Source organism: Ruditapes philippinarum, unplaced genomic scaffold, assembly GCF_026571515.1.
Source record: "Ruditapes philippinarum isolate M1 unplaced genomic scaffold, ASM2657151v2 ctg1573_1_1_1_1, whole genome shotgun sequence".
Lineage (NCBI taxonomy): Eukaryota > Metazoa > Mollusca > Bivalvia > Venerida > Veneridae > Ruditapes > Ruditapes philippinarum.
The window spans coordinates 4174-24893 of NW_026862214.1; the positions used below are offsets into that span (position 1 = coordinate 4174).

Below are 20720 nucleotides of genomic sequence, written 5' to 3' on the forward strand. Positions count from 1 at the left end.
GTTGTGTTGATTTATCCATATAATTATATACTTATACTGCACATTTATAAAGTTGATTTCCACTGGACTGTCAAGAGGTTTATATAATCTATACACATATATATGTAATGATGATTGTTGTTAACTTTTAGCAGGTTATATGGCTCATAAATTTGTTGTTAAGACTTAACAGGTTATATGGCTGGCTCATTTATATGACTGGCTCATATAAGTCTGTAATACAGACTTTTAACAGGTTATATGACTATGCATATAAGTTTGTTATATTGACTTTTAACAGGTAATGGTAGTGCATTACCATGTTTGCTGTAGTATTATCAGCATACAACCATTTTTACTAAGCCATCTAAACAAATGGTGTTTTAAATTATCATGGGGATTTGGTTACAAATGGTTTCGGTTATATAATTTACAACCATTTATACAATGCCATATAAACCTGTCAAAAGTCTATAATTAATGATATATTTAATATAGTACAAATATATTTAATATAGTACATACACAATATTATATAGCATATATTATTAAGTTATTGTATATACCTCTAATCATGCTACAAAACTTCTATTTCTCGTCAGGTGGTAGAAACAGTCCGAGATTTGGCGGCATTAGCAGACGCGAGACATATCATGGTAGGGCTAGTGTGAAGTATATAATTCCCAGATCCTCAAATTCTTATAAAACATCAACTGTAAAATTAATTATCACTTCTGTAACATTGTCACGAAAATAATCAATTCTCATTTGAGCCGCGTCACGACAAAACCAACATAATGTGTTTGCGACCAGCATGGATCCAGACCAGCCTGCGCATCCGCGCAGTCTGATCAGGATCCATGCTGTTCGCTTACAAACCCTATAACAAGTAAAGAAACTGATAGCGAACAGCATGGATCCTGATCAGACTGCGCAGAAGCGCAGGCTGTTCTGGATCCATGCTGGTCGCAAACACATTATGTTGGTTTTGTCGTGACGCGGCTCATTTTTCTTTAATACTGTTTAGTGTATTATGGTATCTTTTTCCATTGGCGAACCATCGTCGAGAAGTCTCTCTGAATTATAAAATGTACAAAATCCCTTTCAGACTGGAATAATAACTGCCATGTTCTGCCATATTTCTTCTGGTGGATTAGAGTGTAAAAATAGATTTTTAGCGAGTTTCCATTCTTTCCGTCTCTTAATTACCAGTGTGTAGTCACTAGGTGCGACTTTACTTAAGATAACTTCACAACTGTTAAAAAAAGATGTATTCACAATTGTTAAAAGAAGATGGTTAACAAAAAAGGAAGGAAATTTGAATCATATTTATTTAATGCCACTTTGCTACTAACTTAGACTTGGGGTCAAAGGTAAAAAACTGAGGTTGGAAATTAGACTTCTTTATATCTAGGAATAGAAACTTCCAATTTCCTTTTACTGGTATATTGGAATAATGATTAGAAAAAATGCTTTGTAAATTATTCAACCTTTCAGTTGATCCAGATCTTTCTTGATCAGGATGCTTTGGTTAACAAAAATCTGTAAAATTGCATTTGCATATCAGATTTAAGTGATTGAATTCAGTTGTTTAATTTATTTTAGATTAAAGTGAAATTTGTGGGGATGCATTAATTCTTTGGTTATTTTCAACAAAAAACTCTCCCTCTCTGATTTGCAACTTGTTCGTTTTTTTCTATCACTTGAACAGAATTTCACAAATTAAACCAATTGTATTATTGAATTGCTGAAGGATTAGGGCCTCAGCCATCTCACGACCTTGCAAAGACTGCCCTTGGCATCTTTCAGGAACTTTTAACACTATAACACATTGTAGCATCTGTGTCAATTAAAAAAACAACATGTTTTATTTCAATTTCCACATGAATTAAAAAAAAAATAAAAGCGGGGAAATGTAATCTTAAATGAGCCTTGATTATAAATGGGATTTTTGTAATTCATTTGGAAATCATTTTAAAACAAGTTTATAAATGAGAGAGATGCTCCCACATATTTAGAATGTTAAAAACATTACTTGAGAGATGTCAATTGTGGAGCAAAGTTTGGCCTAATGTCAAAGGTCTAGCCTCTAAGTTAGGAACGAACCCCAAAGTCATGGTTCTAAACCCCAAGACATGGTCAAACCCCAAAGTCAGGTTCTTACCCCCAAGACATGGTCAAACCCTCAAGTCAGGGTCTAACATCCAAGTCAGGGTCCAACGACTAAGTAAGGTCCAACCACCAAGTCAGGGTCCAACCCCTAAGTCAGGGTCTAACCACTTAGTGTCTGTGCTACATTTCAATCTAAATGTGTATTTGTTTCGAAAGTATGTTTTCAGAAATTGTTATTGCCTGTGAACTTAATATCATAAGATGATTTGAAAAAGACTGGAAAAACACAAATGGTGACTTGCAAACCCCAATGTAATTTAAATATTCTATTGAAAAGTAGTCCCAAGACTATCAAATAAGTACATACTATTGACACTTAGTAATTCTGTAGCTGGAACACAACCCGGAAAAATAATGTAGAATTTCTCTATGTAGTATCACATTTAATTTTGAAGTGTCTTTCCTTAGATTTTAATATACCAAGTTCTTTATTTGATAATTTACATACACAGCTTTTATACGTTGCTTTTTTTTTTTTTTTTACTCATATTTATTATATGGGTTTTTCATTTTTCAGCCTTGTTTCAATTCTAGGTCCCAAACATAAACACGAGGAAAGCCCCCTAAATCGCAGCCGTAGTCTCTATGGTAACACGATCTTATATTTTTCTTATAAGCATGGAGTGATAACGATGTGAACGAAAATTACCCTCGGATGGATAATTTCCCTTTAACTCTTAACCGGCTGAACTTTTTTGTACGAAACAGATTCAACCAGTTTTGAATTTGGAACAGTTCATTCAAAGTTTTAAGGGATTTCAATATCAAAATGCAAATACTTAGCTACCAACAGTATCCAGCCTGGTCAAACGGGCCCGGGCTTCATACTGGTGCCGAATGCTAATTACTCTAAGTTCAGCTGGTTATGGGTTAACGATGATAATTAAACTATCGAACATTTGTTAATAACATTTTGCTCTTGTCACTAATATAATGCCTTTATAAGAAGGCTTTGTCTACGTATTTATGTACAGCGTGTGTCCGTCCGTCTGTATGTCACATGTTCCATGTGGATTGCAGCATGCTGTGGAATGAGAGAAAAAATCACAAGGAGCCCGTTATGTAATACATGTATCATAAATGTTATCATAATTTGTTATCATGAAGAAACAGGACTTGCTTGGACAAATACAAATCTTTCCTTTAGTTCGTGAAATTGCAGTGAAAAAAATGTAAAATTTCGACATCTACCAGGAGTTGATAATATTTGTCTGAACAAGTCCTGATTTCAAAATTAATTTATTTCAAAGTAGAAAACTCTCTACAAACGAAACAATAATTTTGTCTATATTATTTCAATTGCTTCAATATGGTCACATGACAAATTATTGTCGTTTTTTTCAATGTCATATTCATTATAAGGTATGGTAATAATGTACAAAATTATTGTTTCTTTTGTAATGTGACTGGCTTTATGGAGATATAAGAAACTTAGGTAGAAAATATATTTATATTTGTTTTTGTAGATAATGCTAAAGATGTTTATTTATCAGCCGGGCAGATTTATTTAGGTTCTACTTTTGTTACCACTTATGCAAGCTGATTTGTGTAGCTCTATTATTAAGCAATGAATCATGGTAAAATCTTTCAATTAAATTTTATCATAATGTCAATTTTCAAGACATTGGCCAGTTGTTTGTAACGCCGGCGGCCTAGCGGGCACTTAGACTTTCGGCCATAATCAGATGGTAAAATACGTCTTATTACCACCAAGTTGTTTGTAAACCCTGCCTTTTTATGCCCCCACAATGTGGGAGCATATAGCGTTGCACTTGTCCGTCAGTCCGTCCGTCCGTACGTCCCGAAATCTTGTGAACGCAACTCCTCTTAAACCGGATGGCAGATTTTGCTGAAACTTACAGAGATGAACAACCTTAATGTGTAGATGGTAGTAAAGGAAGGAATTTTCGCTGCGACCATATTTAATAGAATTATGGCCCTTTGTTGATTTTTTCACTAGATACTATGTAGAAATTTTGTGAACGCAACTCCTCTTAGATCGGATGGCAGATTATGCTTAAACTTACAGGGATGAACAACCTTAATGTGTAGATGGTAGTAAAGGAAGGAATTTTTGCTGCGACCAAATTTAAGAGAATTATGGCCCTTTGTTGATTTTTTCACTATATACTATGTAGAAATTTTGTGAACGCAACTCCTCTTAAACCGGATGGCAGATTTTGCTTAAACTTCCAGGGATGAACAACCTTAATGTGTAGATGGTAGTAAAGGAAGGAACTTTAGCTGCGACCAAATTTTACAGAATTATGGCCCTTTGTTTTTTTTGTCACTATATACTATGTAGAAATTTTCTGAATGCAACTCCTCTTAAACCGGATGGCAGATTTTGCTTAAACTTCCAGAGATGAACAACCTTGATGTGTAGATGGTAGTAAAGGAAGAAATTTTTGCTGCAACCAAATTTTACAGAATTATGGCCCTTTGTTGATTTTTTCATTATATCCCATACTATAGAAATTTTGTGAACGCGACTCCTCTTAAACGGGATGGCAGATTTTGCTTTAACTTCCAGGGATTAACAACCTTAATGTGTAGATGGTAGTAAAGGAAGGAATTTTTGCCGGACCAAATTTAACAGAATTATGGCCCTTTCTTGATTTTTAGTTTTCAACTTGTGGCAAATGTAGTCCAAAAAATATTTGACCTAGGATCATAAGATTGACAGAACAGTGGCATGTGGGGGCATCCGTGTCCTATGGACACATTTCTAGTTTGGGACTTAGTCTTCCGGTCATAATGTGATTGTAAAATACCTTCTTATTGCACTTGCTCTACAAGTTAGAAATTGCGCCAACTTATTTTCATGTCAAAGCCAAAGCACTGCAGTGCTTTGCAGAACAAAGGTAACAACTTGTCCCTTAAATTAAATTGCGGCTTGTTGTTGTCATACAAAAACTTTAAAATGTAGCCAAACCCTCAAACAATTTTGAAGGTACCCATATGAAACTTGGAACGCTTGCTTATCATGACCAGTGGCAGCTGTTTGACAAGGGGCATTATTCTAAAAGCTATATTTTTGGAGTTATGACCCTTTTTAAAATAGAATGTTTGTCCAAATTGCTTATTATTATAGATGGATGATTTCAAAACTATCAAATCTATCAACTTCCAAGGAATCACCCTTTTTCCAGATTGTAAATACTTGATTATCATGAAATGGCACTATTGTAAGGCAAGAAACATTATCCTGAAAGCAATACTTTTAGATGTCATGCCCCCTTTTAAAGTTACAATATGTTATAAAATATTGGTTATTGATAGTGGTTGCCATACAGACAAGCATTAACACCACATGCCGTGCTCCTGATTGAAGATTCCCAGGGGAACCATGTTAACATACACTGGTGCCAAATATTTAGATATTTTAGTAAATGTAATGGTTAATTTGTTAAAACCAATGTCAAACTTTGACACAAATCAGCTGTTGTAAAGGTTAGATCATATTATGCTTCTATATGTATTTTTTGTTGCAAACATATTTTATATGCATTAATATATAATATGTATACATTATAATATTGTATAGTTTCTGATATTCAAACATTTCAGATAACTAAAAGATGATCTTTTATAACTTTTAGATTTAGGTATTGTTAGAATATTAACCCATAGACTGCTGATAACAGAAACTGCTGTTTTTGCCATCTGTACACAACAATCCACTGCCAGGCCAGCTTGCTTGTCCATCTGGCAGTCTTGCATATCTCTATACTTGTTTACTGCCAAAATTCAAAAAAAAATATATATATGACAAGTTTCAAAGATGGACGCTGGTCAAGTCAGCAAGTCAAAGTGGATTGGTCTACAATGGGCACATGTTTTTCATAGATGTTTCAAATTTTGATGAAAACAATAGAAATGTTCCATTTACATATTATGATACTTTTTGAAAATAAAAAATTGATTATGTTCTAATTGATTTAGTTTAATAATTATATGATGATTATTAATATTTTAGAATATTTTATTATCTGCTATGTAAATATATCGTAATTTCGGATCACGAATATCAGCTTTTCAAAGTTTTGCCAACTATATCTATATTTGTCAACACCTTAGTGCAGTAATTGGTTAATGCCTTATATAATTAAATAGGAGTTAACCCTTTACTGCACTAATGTGTTGATATAATTCTTTCATGGTTTGTCATTATGTATGAGAATAAATACTATCAACGTAATTATTTATTGTATTACATACATTCCATTTTAGACCAATTCCCTTTAAGGGTTAAGTGATAATGTTAGAATATATCTGTGCCACATTACTAAAAAAAATCATTTCATAACCATTTTGTAAATGAAAGTCACACTGGCCATCTCAGGTTTTTGTGTCAAATTACTTTTACTTGTATAATAATCTAACTTTGAAATAGGCCATTATTTTGTTACTGAAGAGTTAACAAGCGACTTTATTTAATCATTGTTATAGATTTATTGTTTGAAAGTATAAGGTAGGGCTAAAATATTGAATATTTTTATATATGAAAAGCCCACCATGAACAGGCCGAGTGTAGTAAAGGTATCCAGGGTATTCAAGGTATTATCCAGTGTTCTATGTTTCCATAGTGATGACCTGATTTGGTGTTTCTATAGCAACAATCTCATATGAATATGCTTATGAATATTGTAGTAAAAAGTATGCTCTGGGTAAAGTTTATAAAACTTGAATGTGGGGAATCAGTCTGAATTTTGAGTCTTGCTATTGGCTGATTTCAGTAATGGCATGTAATACAGCCAATCAGATGAAAGAACTTCAAGACTGTGTTGCCATGTTGAGTTTTGTACTCTGAATGACCCATTTGATCTCTCTTTCAATGCTTATTACCATGGCAATAACCTAGATGTACCACTGTATTGATAATGATGCCGCATCTATTGCTATAGTGATGACCCAGTTAAATTTATTTCTATATTTAGATTTTTATAAATTTCTATTTTTAGATTTTATTTCTATTTTTAGAATTTTTTTTTTATTTTTTTTAATGAATTTGCTTTTTATTTTCTCCACAGGTTTATTTGGTAGTTAAAGATTATTATATTGCCTTTATATATGCTTTGTTTATTATTGTTTATCCAAATTCTTTTTCTTTTTCCTTCATTTTCTAGCAGTTTTTCTGTTTCCATGGAAATAGGCTGTTGGGCATTATATTCTTGTTTGAACCAGGTTATTACAGTAACCATGATGTAGAGTGTTAAAAGTTTAAAAAAAATATTTATTTGAAAAACAAATGAAAGGACAGTTTATTTTATGATTTAATTTTGATTTTATTTCCCCCTTCTTCCTGTTTTACACATCATTTTCATTTATTTTACAATATTATGTTTGGCTACCTTGTTTAGTTTTGGACACCCCTGTTTTGTTTCAATTCACTATCCTTTTTAGCTAGATCCATTTTCAGTTTGATTCTGATTTTGTTAGAAATTTTACTTTTTTTCTCGATGTTTGCATTGGTTCTTTTTAACCTTTTTACCCCCTCTTTAGTTTACCTTTATTTTCCCTAACTTCTCTGCAGTAAATTAACCTATTTTATTAAGTTTTAATATGTTGTGTTTATTATTATATTATGATTTTGTTTTATCTAAGCATGTTTCTTTAATTCCAAGACAAATTTTAGTTTCTTACATTTATGGAGCTGAAATGTGGGGCTCTGAGTAATGTATTCATGTTTAGGATAGTATTGTAAGATTTTTTTTCAGTATTTATTGCATGTTGAAAATAATTTTGATAATGGTTTTCAAGTTTATTACAAAAAAAATTTATTTGTCATTAAATAAGAAAGAAAAAATTCTTATTGAAGTCATAAGATTGCTTGTCTATATGATATATAATCAGTTCAATGAAAACAAACGCTATATATAAGCTTTTTGAAACACTCTTGGAACCAACTGTATGAAGCAATGAGGGTAAAGTTTTTATGCCACCGCAGCATCTGCGATGCGGTGGCATATAGCGATTCACCTGTGTGTGTGTTTGTTTGTGTGTGTGTGTGTTATATAGATTATATAGTGAACTTAAAAAATCTTCTTGTGAAAAACCACTAGTCCAATTTCAACCAAACTTGGCAGGGTTGATACTTGGGTGAAGGGGTTCCAAAGTTGTTCAAAGAATTTCATTCCATGCAGAAATCTGGTTGCCATGGCAACCAAAAGGAATTATAAGAAATAAATTTAAAAAAATCTTCTTGTAAAGACCCAAAAGGCCTAGAGCTTAGATATTTTGCATAAGGCATTGTCTGGTAGACCTCTACCAAGATTGTTCAAATTAAAGCCCTTGGGTCAAAATCGGCCCCGCCCCGGGGGTCATTGATTTTCACTATATGTACATATAGTAAAAACTTAAAAAACCTTCTTGTAAAGACCGAAAAGGCCTAGAGCTTAGATTTTTTGCATAAGGCATTGTCTGGTAGACCTCTACCAAGATTGTTCATATTATAGCCCTAAGGTCAAAATCAGCCCCGCCCCGTGGCAACCAAAAGGAATTATAAGAATAAATTTAAAAAATCTTCTTGTAAAGACCCAAAAGGCCTAGAGCTTAGATATTTTGCATAAGGCATTGTCTGGTAGACCTCTACCAAGATTGTTTAAATTATAGCCCTGGGGTCAAAAATCGGCCCCCCCCGGGGGTCATTGATTTTCACTATATGTACATATAGTAAAAACTTAAAATACCTTCTTGTAAAGACCGAAAAGGCCTAGAGCTTAGATTTTTTGCATAAAGCATTGTCTGGTAGACCTCTACCAAGATTGTTCAAATTATAGCCCTGGGGTCAAAATCGGCCCCGCCCTGGGGTCATTGCTTTTCACTATATGTACATATAGTAAAAACTTAAAATACCTTCTTCCAAAGACCCAAAAGGCCTAGAGCTTAGGTATTTTGCAGAAGGCATTGTCTGGTAGACCTCTACACAGACTATTCAAATTATAGCCCTGGGGTCAAAATCGGCCCGCCGGGGGGTCATTAGTTTTCCTTATATGTATCTTCAATATATACTTATAGTAAAAAATCTTATTGTCTTTATTAGAGCTTAAATATTTTAAATGATATCATCTATAGGAACTCTACCAAAGTTGTTCAAATTTTGCCTCTAGTGTCAAAATTAGCCCCGCCCAGGGGGCCATAGGCTTTCCTTATATGTATATATATATACATATATATATATAGTAAAAAAATAAAAAAATATATTTTTATCTGAAGGTACAAGGCATAGAGCTTCGATGTTTGCTATATAATATCATCTATAGGTCCTCTTCCAAAGTTGTTCAAATTATTCCCCTGGTGTCAAAATTGGCCCTGCCCGGGGGCAGTGATTCTCATTATGTACACATAGTAAAAACAGAAAATAAAACAAATGTTTTCTGAATGGGAGAAAGCTACAGCTTAGATATTTGACTTGAAATGTTGTTCGGTGGACCTGTATCAAGATTGTTTTGAATGAAACCCTTGGGTCCAAAATTTTGCCTTGCCCAAGGGGACAGTGACCTACTTTCTTGTCCTTTGATGTACAGCAATGAAATTTTGACCATGTGCACAGTTTTAGTTGAAAAATTGAATTTTGATATCAGGTGACCTAGATTTTGATGATGTGACCTACTTTCTTGTCCTTTGATGTACAGCTATGAAATTTGAACCATGTGCACAGATTAAGACGTAAAGTGAACTTTGATTTCAGCTGACCTAGATTTTGACAAAGTGTCTTACTGTTCTTTGATGTAGTCATGAAATTTAGGCTGTGTGAAATATGACCTTCACCACCAAATTCACCAGACTCGAGTGCATTGATATATTCCTACTCTGATCTTTTATTGAGTTAACAACAGATTTAACCACTAATCTGATAATAAGAATAAGATAGGTCAGGGATCTATGCATTATGACAATCTTCAAAATTGTATAGAAACAAAAAAAAATCTGTTCCAACATTACAATTTAGTGTTGTATTAATGCGGTGGCATAGCATTTTTCTCAAATGCAATCTTGTTTTGCTCAAGGAAACAATGGCTTGAATCTGTTCCTGGAACCAACTGTACAAAGCAATGAGTGTAAAGTTTCTTGTTTAAAGAAACAATGGCTTGCCGCTGCCACATGGCCAACAATCTTTGGATAATTAGTCTTGATGCTTAAACCACTTAGCCTACACAGCCACTTCCCAGGCCTTGTAGGGGTGTAGAGAATAATATAATGAAATAAAAAAGTACAACCTTTGTTTAATGTTAAGCATCACTGTTCAGGGAGATGAAGATTTTGTTTGCTGATGAGAGGTATTGCTCTACAAGCATTGAATTTATTGTGAAATCTTACTTTAAAAAAAAAAAAGAAAGATACTATAATTGTAAAGAAATGATTCCACAGAGGGTTGTATGGACTAGTCTTACAGCAAGTCAGTGCATCTAGTACCATTAGGGATTAGAAATAAATTCAAATCATACTTCTGATCATATTTCTTCACCATCTCTCTCATAATATACTAATAGCCAAGGCCTAATAGCTTTCATTTCAACAGAAAACCAAATTAATTCAGTTATTGAACTCCCCAAATTACTGTAACTATTTGGTTATCTTGTATCAAGTTACCAATAGCAACAAGGAAAGTCTTGTATCTTGTCATAGGAAAACAGGTCTGTTGACTTGCCGTAGTAGTTTGGAATTACATTTTCAAAAGTCGAAATTGCGTTTTCGCCCAATTTTTTTTCTTGTTTTGTATCATGACGCACGACGGACAAACAAGGAAATGTCGATACATCTTGACAATATTGAAAGGTTTCTTGTCATATTGTGTATCTACTTTGCTAAGGTTTCTGGAGAAAATTACTGCCCAACTTTTTTGAGTAATTTGTCTAGACAACATAAAGGTTAGATCTTTGGTGGTAGTTTTTTTGTTGTTTTGATTTTTCTAAGGTGCACCATCCATTTATTCTAGTAACCCAAGGAATGGCAAAATTCATTCCATGGCAAGGTATTGAATTTAAATATTTTTCCTAGGATTGACAGTTAGCTTGAAGGTCACATAATAAAGTCATGTTGAAATGGTGCTTTTGATTGGAAGGTGACAAAAATGTTGTGCATTTATACAAAAAATTCATCAGACAGTAAAATTATTTTTGCATAAAATAAAGGTAAAAAAATAGGCCTTTTAACTATCAACATTTTTTTTGAAAATTCCTAATTTAATTTTGAAAATATCTCGAGTGAGGTGACTTCCTCAGACTAGCTCAATTATAATTTATAATAAGACATAATATGAGCCGCGCCATGACAAAACCAACATAATGCGTTTGCGACCAGCATGGATCCAGACCAGCCTGCGCATCCGCGCAGTCTGATCAGGATCTATGCTGTTCGCTTACAAACCCTATAACAAGTAGAGAAACTGATAGCGAAAAGCATGGATCCTGATCAGACTGCGCGGGTGCGCAGGCTGGTCTGGATCCATGCTGGTGGCAAACCCATTATGTTGGTTTTGTCATGGCGCCGCTCATATTACTTTAATAATATAAATGTTCATTGTCATTTGAAAAAAGAAAAAAGGGGAATAATAGATTCATTAAATTTTCCCTATTTTCATACAGTTGTCCCACTAAAAATCCCCAAATTGAAAGGCAAATATTGTCACCTCAGTGCAATAACAGATTAAATCCTATTTGATTATATAAGGAGTTTATACATTACTGCGCCTAGGTTACCAATTATCAGCTTTTTGCAAAAATAACAAAAGCAAAACAATCAATGTACTAGAATAACCTTAAAAGATAGAGAGCCTAAACTTTGGTGAAATATAAATGTATAAGCTATAGAAAGGTAATTTTCTTTTCTCCTACTTTAATAATGCATATATTTTAAGGAATATGAAATGGAAAGTTATCACACTTCTTATAGATGACAAGATCTTGTGGTCTATATTTGGGAAATTTGTTGTAAATGTCGCACGACTTTTGGTTACCTCTGCGTAAAATAATAAGTGATTATGGACTATTTTAGGTAAAAGGAACATGACGGTTACTGCAGTGAATGTGTAAATGGATTCGAAAGATACATTTAAAAGATTACAGGAAATTGATAGCAAAAAAGGACTCTTGTTAGACATTTTGTCTTAAGGTTACTAAATTATTTGTAGAAACGACGTATGTCTAGCTTTGAAATTGCCTATTGAGTGTGATCGTTTTATTACGAAAATTCTGAAATTTCTGAGACATTACTAAAAAAATCGCGTCAGGCTACATGGACGTGCAGGATGAGCTTATTTCACCCTGAACTCGCTGAATTTGTATAAATGGAATTGCCTAGTTTTGAATGTGGAACAGTCCATTCAAAGTTTGAGGGATTTCAATATAAAAAAATCCCCCAAAAAATGAGCTACCAACAAATGTTTGTAATTATTTTAAATTTTTTATAAGGAAAAGCATTACTAAATTTGAGGACCATGAACTTGTCAAGTATCATTTAATGTATTAATGTATATTGTTGTAAATTGTTGTTATTGTTAAAGAGTTTCGAAAAAATATTTCTTAGACATCAATTTCCGAATGAGCAAGAAAATCGGCGACTAATTAACGGCCCTGGAAGATAACGTCTGCTGGATGTTTATAGCTGGCAATTTTAACGACTTACGACACTTTCCTAAATGTTAGTGGAACAATCCAATTATAGTTATTGACACTTTAAAATAGAAAGCAAGTTTGGCACTCTGCCAAAAGACAATTCCATTTTCCCGCCTATGGGAACTTTAGTGATTAGAGATTGCAGTATAAGCATTGATGTAATTTTGTTTTAACTATATGTTAACTTCATTCATGCCATTGCTTATGTGGTTCATAAATTTAGTTTCAGCATAATTTTATCTTTGGAGATTATCTTTCAGGTAAAACCTATATGACAGGTTCAGGGATATCTTTGTTAAACAGTTTTTTCTAAAACTAAATTTGATTGGTTGGTTTACTTTTTTGTAGCCACACCCCCATCTCAGCATGTGCAGTTTCTATTGGGTGAAGAGGAAGATGATGAAGAACACAGGACACATGACCTGTTTTGTGAGTTGGGAGAATTGTTTGCCCATGACGGAGAAATGGAATGGAAGGAAACTGCCAGGTAAAGATTAAAACCCTTTATCTGCGTAATTTTAAGCCCGACTATTCAAAGAATAGGAAGCATTCGAAGAGTAGGGAAAGCTATTGTACTCACTCAGTTGTCAGCATCAGCGTCACTCTGTACAAGGCTCATTACTCTAACATAGATTTTGGCAGAATTATTGCCCCTTTTTGAACTTTTTAAAAAGGTTAATAATCTTGGGCTTAAGCAACATGTGTCCAAAGTGTGACCCCTTAAAATTTGATGACCTCAGCAGAAAATGAAAAAAAATAATGATTATAATTTATGAATTAATAGGAATATTTCACACCATTCTTCTGAACTTCACCAAGTCCAGAGCCCATATTTGCAGACATATTCGGATTTTTTTATAACAGATTTTGCTTAAATAAGACAGATTGTCTAAGGATGTAAGGATTAAATTATGTGTATCTGTAAATGACCAGCTGTTGAAATTAATTGGTGGAATCTGACCTTATTGGGAAGACGTCCTGTTACAGACAGAAATCAATATGGTAGATCTGCCTGCCCTAGTGATAGATGACTTAGCTAATGTCTCACCAGATCAATAATTATATATATATATATATGTCATTTGCTAGATGTTTTTGACATATAGATTAATTCTATAATATTAAAGGTTCATTTTGCCCCAGAAATTTATTTATTTTTGTGGCCCCACTGTAGTTCAGGGGTGGGGGGGGGGCATTTAGCTTTACTCTCGTCCTTCCGTTCTCATGTTGTGTCGCACATAGCTCAAAAGTAATTGTCCTACAGAGTCACAAAACTTTATAGGAATATTGGTCAGCATGTGTAGTTGTGCACCTGGGCGTGTGGATTAATTCGGTATTTGTAGAGTTTTTGCCCTTGACTCAGTAAGAGATATTGACCCTTTATATAAAAATAAATAAATAAATAAATAAATAAATGAATAAATAAATAAATAAATAAATAAATAAATAAATAAATAAATAATGAATGAATGAATGAATGAATGAATGAATGAACAAATGAAGGAGCGAGCAAGCAAGCAAACAAACAAACAAGTAAATAAATAAATAAAATGAATAAAAAAATAAGACAAATAAATGAATAAATTAAATCAATCAATTTTGTTTACAGATGGATAAAGTTTGAGGAGGACGTGGAGGAGGGTGGAGAGAGATGGTCGAAGCCTCATGTTGCTACATTATCGTTACATTCCCTGTTTGAACTACGATCATGTATACATAACGGCACAGTAATACTGGATATGGACGTTCAATTCTTTTATCAGATCATCGGTAAGTGGTCAAACAGTAGTAATAAGTCTCTGATAGTTCTTAAAGAGTTAAATAATAGCAGCTTACAGGCTTAGGGCTGACAAAACATGATGTTCCTGTCATACACCAAGGACTCCTTTAGTAACTTTTCACATATTCAAGTCACTTGCCCCTCACCACAGAAAGTTTGAATCCTGTCAGAGACCTTTCATGTGAGGAAGCTATCCAGCTAGTTTACAGAATTTCGGTGGTTCTTCTTGGTGCCTGGTTATTCCTGAAATTATGGAAGGATGGTGACCCCAGGTCTTTCTTCACCACTTAAGCTGGAAAGTTGCCGTATGACCTTTAAAGTGTTGGTGTGACGTAAAATTACGGATAAATAATTTACTATTACACATTTTTCAGCACGCATGTGCTATAGTATTAAAATTAAGGTCTAAGAATGTTATTGATCAGTATTTTGATTTAGGCTCAATTTTTGGCTTTTAATGAAATGTGAACTTGCCTATAATTAGGCTACAAAGATATTGACAAACTTGTTGAAGTATTTGTAGCAAAGTTTAATCAACATTATAATGTAACAATATACAACTTACAGAATAAATGTCATTTTAAAATCACTGTTAAAATTTAAGATTCATTACTTTGATAACTATGGGTCCTGGTCACACATAAAGAGAAATGTCAAAAGAAAAGCTAAACTAAATTTGTCAAAAGACTTTTGATTAACATCATACTACAGATGGATAAAAGGGTAAAGGTGTTTATTGGTTCAGGTGTTTGCCTACAAACCCAGGGATCATGGATTACAACCATGCTTCTTCATATGACACCACTACTGGTTAGTTCCAGGAAGTGATTGATTCAGATAAGCTACAAACTTTCTTCACATAAACAAAAGTCACGGCTCAGGAGTGTAATATACTCATTTGATAAAACTGATACTACACTAGTGAAATAACACTTTGACATGACATCAGTTGTGTTATATACAAACATAGTGTTTGTAACGCTGATGTTAGCGTTACACTATATGGGCGTCAATGAAAAATGTTTTAGCTGTAAAAAATGTTATTATAGATATGTGATAAATAGAATATATCTTATATTCATGTTGATTCAATACTAAATTTATTGAACTCGTTGGGGAAAAAAACCAATATTATGATTATCATTCAATAAATTTAGTATTAAATCTACACTCATTCAATATCCTCTATTTCTTCACTATTGAAAAACATGTAGGTAATGTTTAGACCCACTGTGGGTTCGAATCCAGACAGGGACTTTGAATTCTTTCATGTGAGGTAGCTATCCAGCTAGCTTACAGAACGTCTGTGGTTCTACTCAGATGCCTGTTCATGCCTGTAATACTGCACAGAAAGGCACCTGAGGTCTTCCTCCACCAGTAAAGCTGGAATGCGCCAGATGACCTATACTGTGTCTGTGTGACGTAAATCCCAATCAAACAAACAAGCAAGTAATGTTTAGACAGTATTTTTATTGATGGTTTAACCGATGTTTTTATTGAACAGACGTGTTATTAGACAACATGTGTGCCTCTAATCAGTTGGAGGAAACGTTAAAGGATCAAGTACGAGACGTTCTGCTTCAGCGACATCGCCATCTAAACGAAAAACACGAGAAGCGGCACCACGATAACGGGTCAAGTAAAATACATCTACCCCTTATACGATCGCTGGCAGATATAGGACGAAAATATTCACTGCCGAAGGAAATGCATAATCACGGTAGGTTGTCCTGTATATAATTATTGTCCGATCACAAATGCCGTTCCATCTTTGACCATTTGTTTGATTAGAATTTCATGGATTTTTGTTTTGAAGCTTTAGCAGCTTTTATTTTTAGATGTGTTTATGCTCATATATTTTTCTACTTCTAATTTGTGTGGGAAATAAAAGTGTAATCTATCTAACAAATGTAGGCAAATGCAAGTTTCAAGTTTATGACAACTTTTTTAAGGCCATTAAGTCTAAGTACACAATACAAGAGCAAAAAAAAAGTTCAACAAGTAGTGAATGATATTCAAAACAAAGGAATGCTTTTTACACAGAATAAAATCATATTATTTTACTTAAAGGGACTCCACTGAAGTTCTTTGACATGAGAGGATTTTGAGATAAATGTTCCATTTGATGTTGGGTTAGACCAATAGCTCGTGCGCAAAATTTCATATCATTCTATTATTGGATCACTCCGTTTTTCTAAGACAATAATTATAATTGTGAAAAATGACCCAAAATTTAAAAGCATTGCAACGCTTTTTACTCAAATCCTGCTAAGAATAGCACCAAAAAAAAAAGATTTTCGATTTATTTCTTAGTGTATTTCTTAAATCATCTCTGGATATCGTTTTGTTATAAGTGCCCTGGCGATCTATATTAGAAAGTCAAGTTCTAAATTTTAGCTTTTTGACCTCTGTGGAGTTCCTTTAATGGTTTAAAGTAGAAATTCCAGGGAGTGGAAATTCCCCTAAGAGCAATTGAACAAAAAACTAAAAGGTGAAAATTGCAGATATTCTCATTTAGTTAGTTGCAGAAATATTAAATCATCTGTTAAGCCAGCATTAAGCTTACATTATTGATTAAAAGAACAATATTGAAATTCTTCCTTTAAACTTTCTCCTCATTTTTTTCATATGTGCCATAAAATCTCAATGATAAGGCCTCATTAACTTTGACACATAATTAATTTTTTCCATGAAATTGAAGCTATTTTTGTGGTTGTTTTTTCCAAACTTTGGCATTTTTTATTTTAATTTTTTTTATTGTTGCTTTACTTTATTTTGAGATATTCTGCTTAAGTCTTTGGCAGCAATTTTAAAATTTAGCTCAAGATTCCCTGTAGCTGAGCTTTTCTATTTTTAGCTTGACTATTTGAAAAATAAGGAGAGCTTTTGTACTCACCTAGGTGTTGGTGTCAGGTTGGTATCTCCAAAATTACTGAAGGGAATGGGTTGAAACTTCACATGCTTGTTCTTTGTGATTATCTGAAATGATTGGCAAAAGTCCCGTAACTCTGATTTGCCTTTTTGCGTTTCTATGACCTTTTTCAACTTTTTTGCATGTGAGCTGGTATCACCATAACTACTGAAGGGAATGGGTCAAAAGTTCACACACTTATTTGAGGGCATAGTAAGAGGTCACTTTCTAAGGCCCATAACTCTAACATGGATCTTGATATCCCCAAATTTATAATGGAACAGTTTCAAAAATGAAAAATGGAAGCTGAACAAGTTTTTTTAAGAAATTCAGCGGGTGACAAGGATTTTAGACAAGTAGCAGTAAATCAAAATCTTAACCAAAAAGAAAGATAAATGAAATGCCTTAACTTTAGTTATTTCTTGATGAAAACATTATCAGAAAAAAAAATCCATGAAATTGTTATCAACAAAGATGTCAAATGTATCAATGGGGTAGTGATGTGAATTAAAAATGTTTGACACTCTCGTAAATTATCAGTCATTTTATATGCTTCAATACTTTTTTTTACAGTATATCTCCTAATATACATGTAAGCCCCCCTCATATAATATAAGTGCCACCTTTCCCACATTTCATTTGGTAAGGTATGATGATAATTCCAATATGCCTTAATATTTCAATTATTTGTGGGCAACTGATTTTATTCATACAACCAGTACAGACCACGTCTTTGCCGTCTAATCATTGTCTGCACTGTTCTCTATTAAGTCAGTATATAAATTTTTTTTCCTAGAAATTATTGTTTTGTCCAGATTGAAAGATGTGGAAGGTGGACAAATACGTGTACATATAAGATATTTAGTGTAGTAAACATAAAAAAATAATTGGATGGTGTAACACATTCCTCATTGCAACAACATCATTTTATTTATCAAACAAGATGGCTTTTATTTTGCACTTGACAACCTAGGCATTACCGTAATAGTTGTATATTAAGAAAATTGGGTGTTAATTAATAGCACCCTGTTGATGAAATCACATGCCCGGCCCCCTCCTCCCACCCCTGGGGCTTTAATTAGGAGAAATACTGTAAATAAATGCTTTATTTTAATAAGATATTGTTTTCAGCAGCTTCTTTATTTCATGCTTCTATTTTATGGTATATTTTTGTTTCTTCGTTTTTTATTTCAGTTCTATCTTTTATGTTCAATTCAAATGTGATGTTTTTAGTTTTTTTTCTTGTTTGTAACTGTTTTCTTTTATGACACTTAAGATTAAAAAATGTCCAAAATGATGGCCGTATTGGTTGTTAAACATAGGACGTGGTACATAAGAGCTTCATTTGCCAGATTATTGTAGCTTCAGTATCTTAAGCATTGATAAAAAAAAGAGGATGTAAGTGAAATTTAAAAACAAAAAGTTTTTGTTTAACCTTTTCTTATAATTTTTTACAGTCTATAATAAACAGACATGTCACTGTTCTATATGAAATGTCACTGTTTTAAATATGACACTGTTTAATAATGTATTTAAATTTTAAAATATGTCACTGTTACCAAAAAAAAAAATTGTCACTGTTTTTTAGTAAGTTACTGTCTAAAAATGTGTAGTAAATGTGACTGTATGAAAATGTCACTGTTTCAAGTCCATGAAAATGTCACTGTTTCAAGTCTATGAAAATGTCACTGTTTTAAGTCTATGAAAATGTCACTGTTTCCAGTCTTGTCACTGTTTTTCAATATGTCACGGTTCAATAACATGTATAGAATATAAGATGTGACTGTATAAAAATGTCACTGTAGAACTATATGTCACTGTTTTGAATCTGTCACTGTTCACTGTTTTAAATCTGTCACTGTTGTGTAACTGTTACAGAGCATGAGGAGGTTGGCAACACACTCGGAACAGGTACACTATTGTGTATTTTCATTCATGCATAACCTTCATAGTTTAGATTGTTACTTTTTTTTGACGAGAGACCATTGCTTATTACCTCCCCTTAAAATACAAGTTTCAGAAAATAAAAGTTATTTTCAGTGATCAAATGCCAATAAACTTATTGCTTAATTATAGTTCACCTCCCAAAATATATCTGTTGTACGCTATATGAAAAATGAATTTATTACACAACATTACAATAAAATTCCATAAAAATATTGCTTAATATTTTCCACACCCCCCAAATGTATACTATGATCATTTTAAAAGAAATTGCATGATATTTTAACAGTGAAATATATTTTATATTTTCATTGAAGTATAATTATATTATATTTTCTTTTCCATAAATCATTACATAGATGAATATACCAAGTCAATTCATCATTATAAAAAGTGCACCTGCTTAGCTCAATAGGGACAGCATTTGGTTAGTAATCCAGGGTAGCTGGTTGGATCCATGGGCGTAGCGAAAAATATCTTGTAAAAAATTTTTTGGACATTGAGTCTAATAGTGATTTGTCATTCACTACAGATTCAGAAATAATGTGGGATTAGTATTCAGTCACTTACAGAGAAATTGGTATTTACTGGTTAGTTACCCAGAAAAGCAAGTTTTAGCGATCCACTGCCAAGATATGACTAAAAAATTAATGTGTTCGGATCATCGTAAAACCAGAAACAAACAAACAATTTAAAACTTGCTGAAATTTTTTTAAAAAAATGACTTGTTGTACTTGTACTTTGGATTTCTCGATAAATTATGGGATATTTCAATATCAAAATAATGAGAATAAGCGTTCAATAGTATAGAAAGTTGAAACTTAAGATGTGAAGTTATGCCCTGCTCATTGTGAACCATTATTACATTCACTGATTGTTTAACTTGTACCATTGGTTTACAGTATCAGTTAAAGATTCTCTAAGTGTGCCATTGCTTTGTGGTAAACATTTCATTTTATTATGCCCCCGCCATGTAATGGCCGGGGCATATAGTGTTACCCTGTTCCGTCCTTCCGTCATTCCGTCATTCTGTCATTCCGTCATCATCAGTTTCCGTTCATTATCTTAGTAACGGTTGCACACATTCAACTCAAATTTGACATATGGATATGTCGTGAGAAAATACAGGTCAAGTTCGAATTTGGTCATGGTTCGATGATTTTTGGCAGAGTTATGCCCCTTTTACTTTAAAATAATATGAAATTTTCAGTTTCCGTTCATTATCTCGCCAATGGTACAACACATTCAACTCAAACTTGACATATGGATATGTCATGAGAAAATACAGGTCAAGTTCGAATTTGGTCATGGTTCG

The 20720-nt window shown here is 33.2% G+C and overlaps 1 protein-coding gene across 1 annotated transcript in view; it reads left to right on the forward strand.

Moving 5' to 3' along the window:
* The first annotated feature begins 538 nt into the window (after positions 1 to 538).
* LOC132718303 (electrogenic sodium bicarbonate cotransporter 1-like) overlaps positions 539 to 20720 on the forward strand; it is a 53250-nt gene continuing 33068 nt past the window's right edge. Inside the window, 6 exon segments of the mRNA XM_060701994.1 lie at positions 539 to 635; positions 2686 to 2739; positions 13119 to 13257; positions 14380 to 14540; positions 16055 to 16270; positions 19340 to 19372. Of these exon segments, the coding sequence (XP_060557977.1) occupies positions 554 to 635; positions 2686 to 2739; positions 13119 to 13257; positions 14380 to 14540; positions 16055 to 16270; positions 19340 to 19372 (685 nt within the window). The 5' untranslated portion in view covers positions 539 to 553.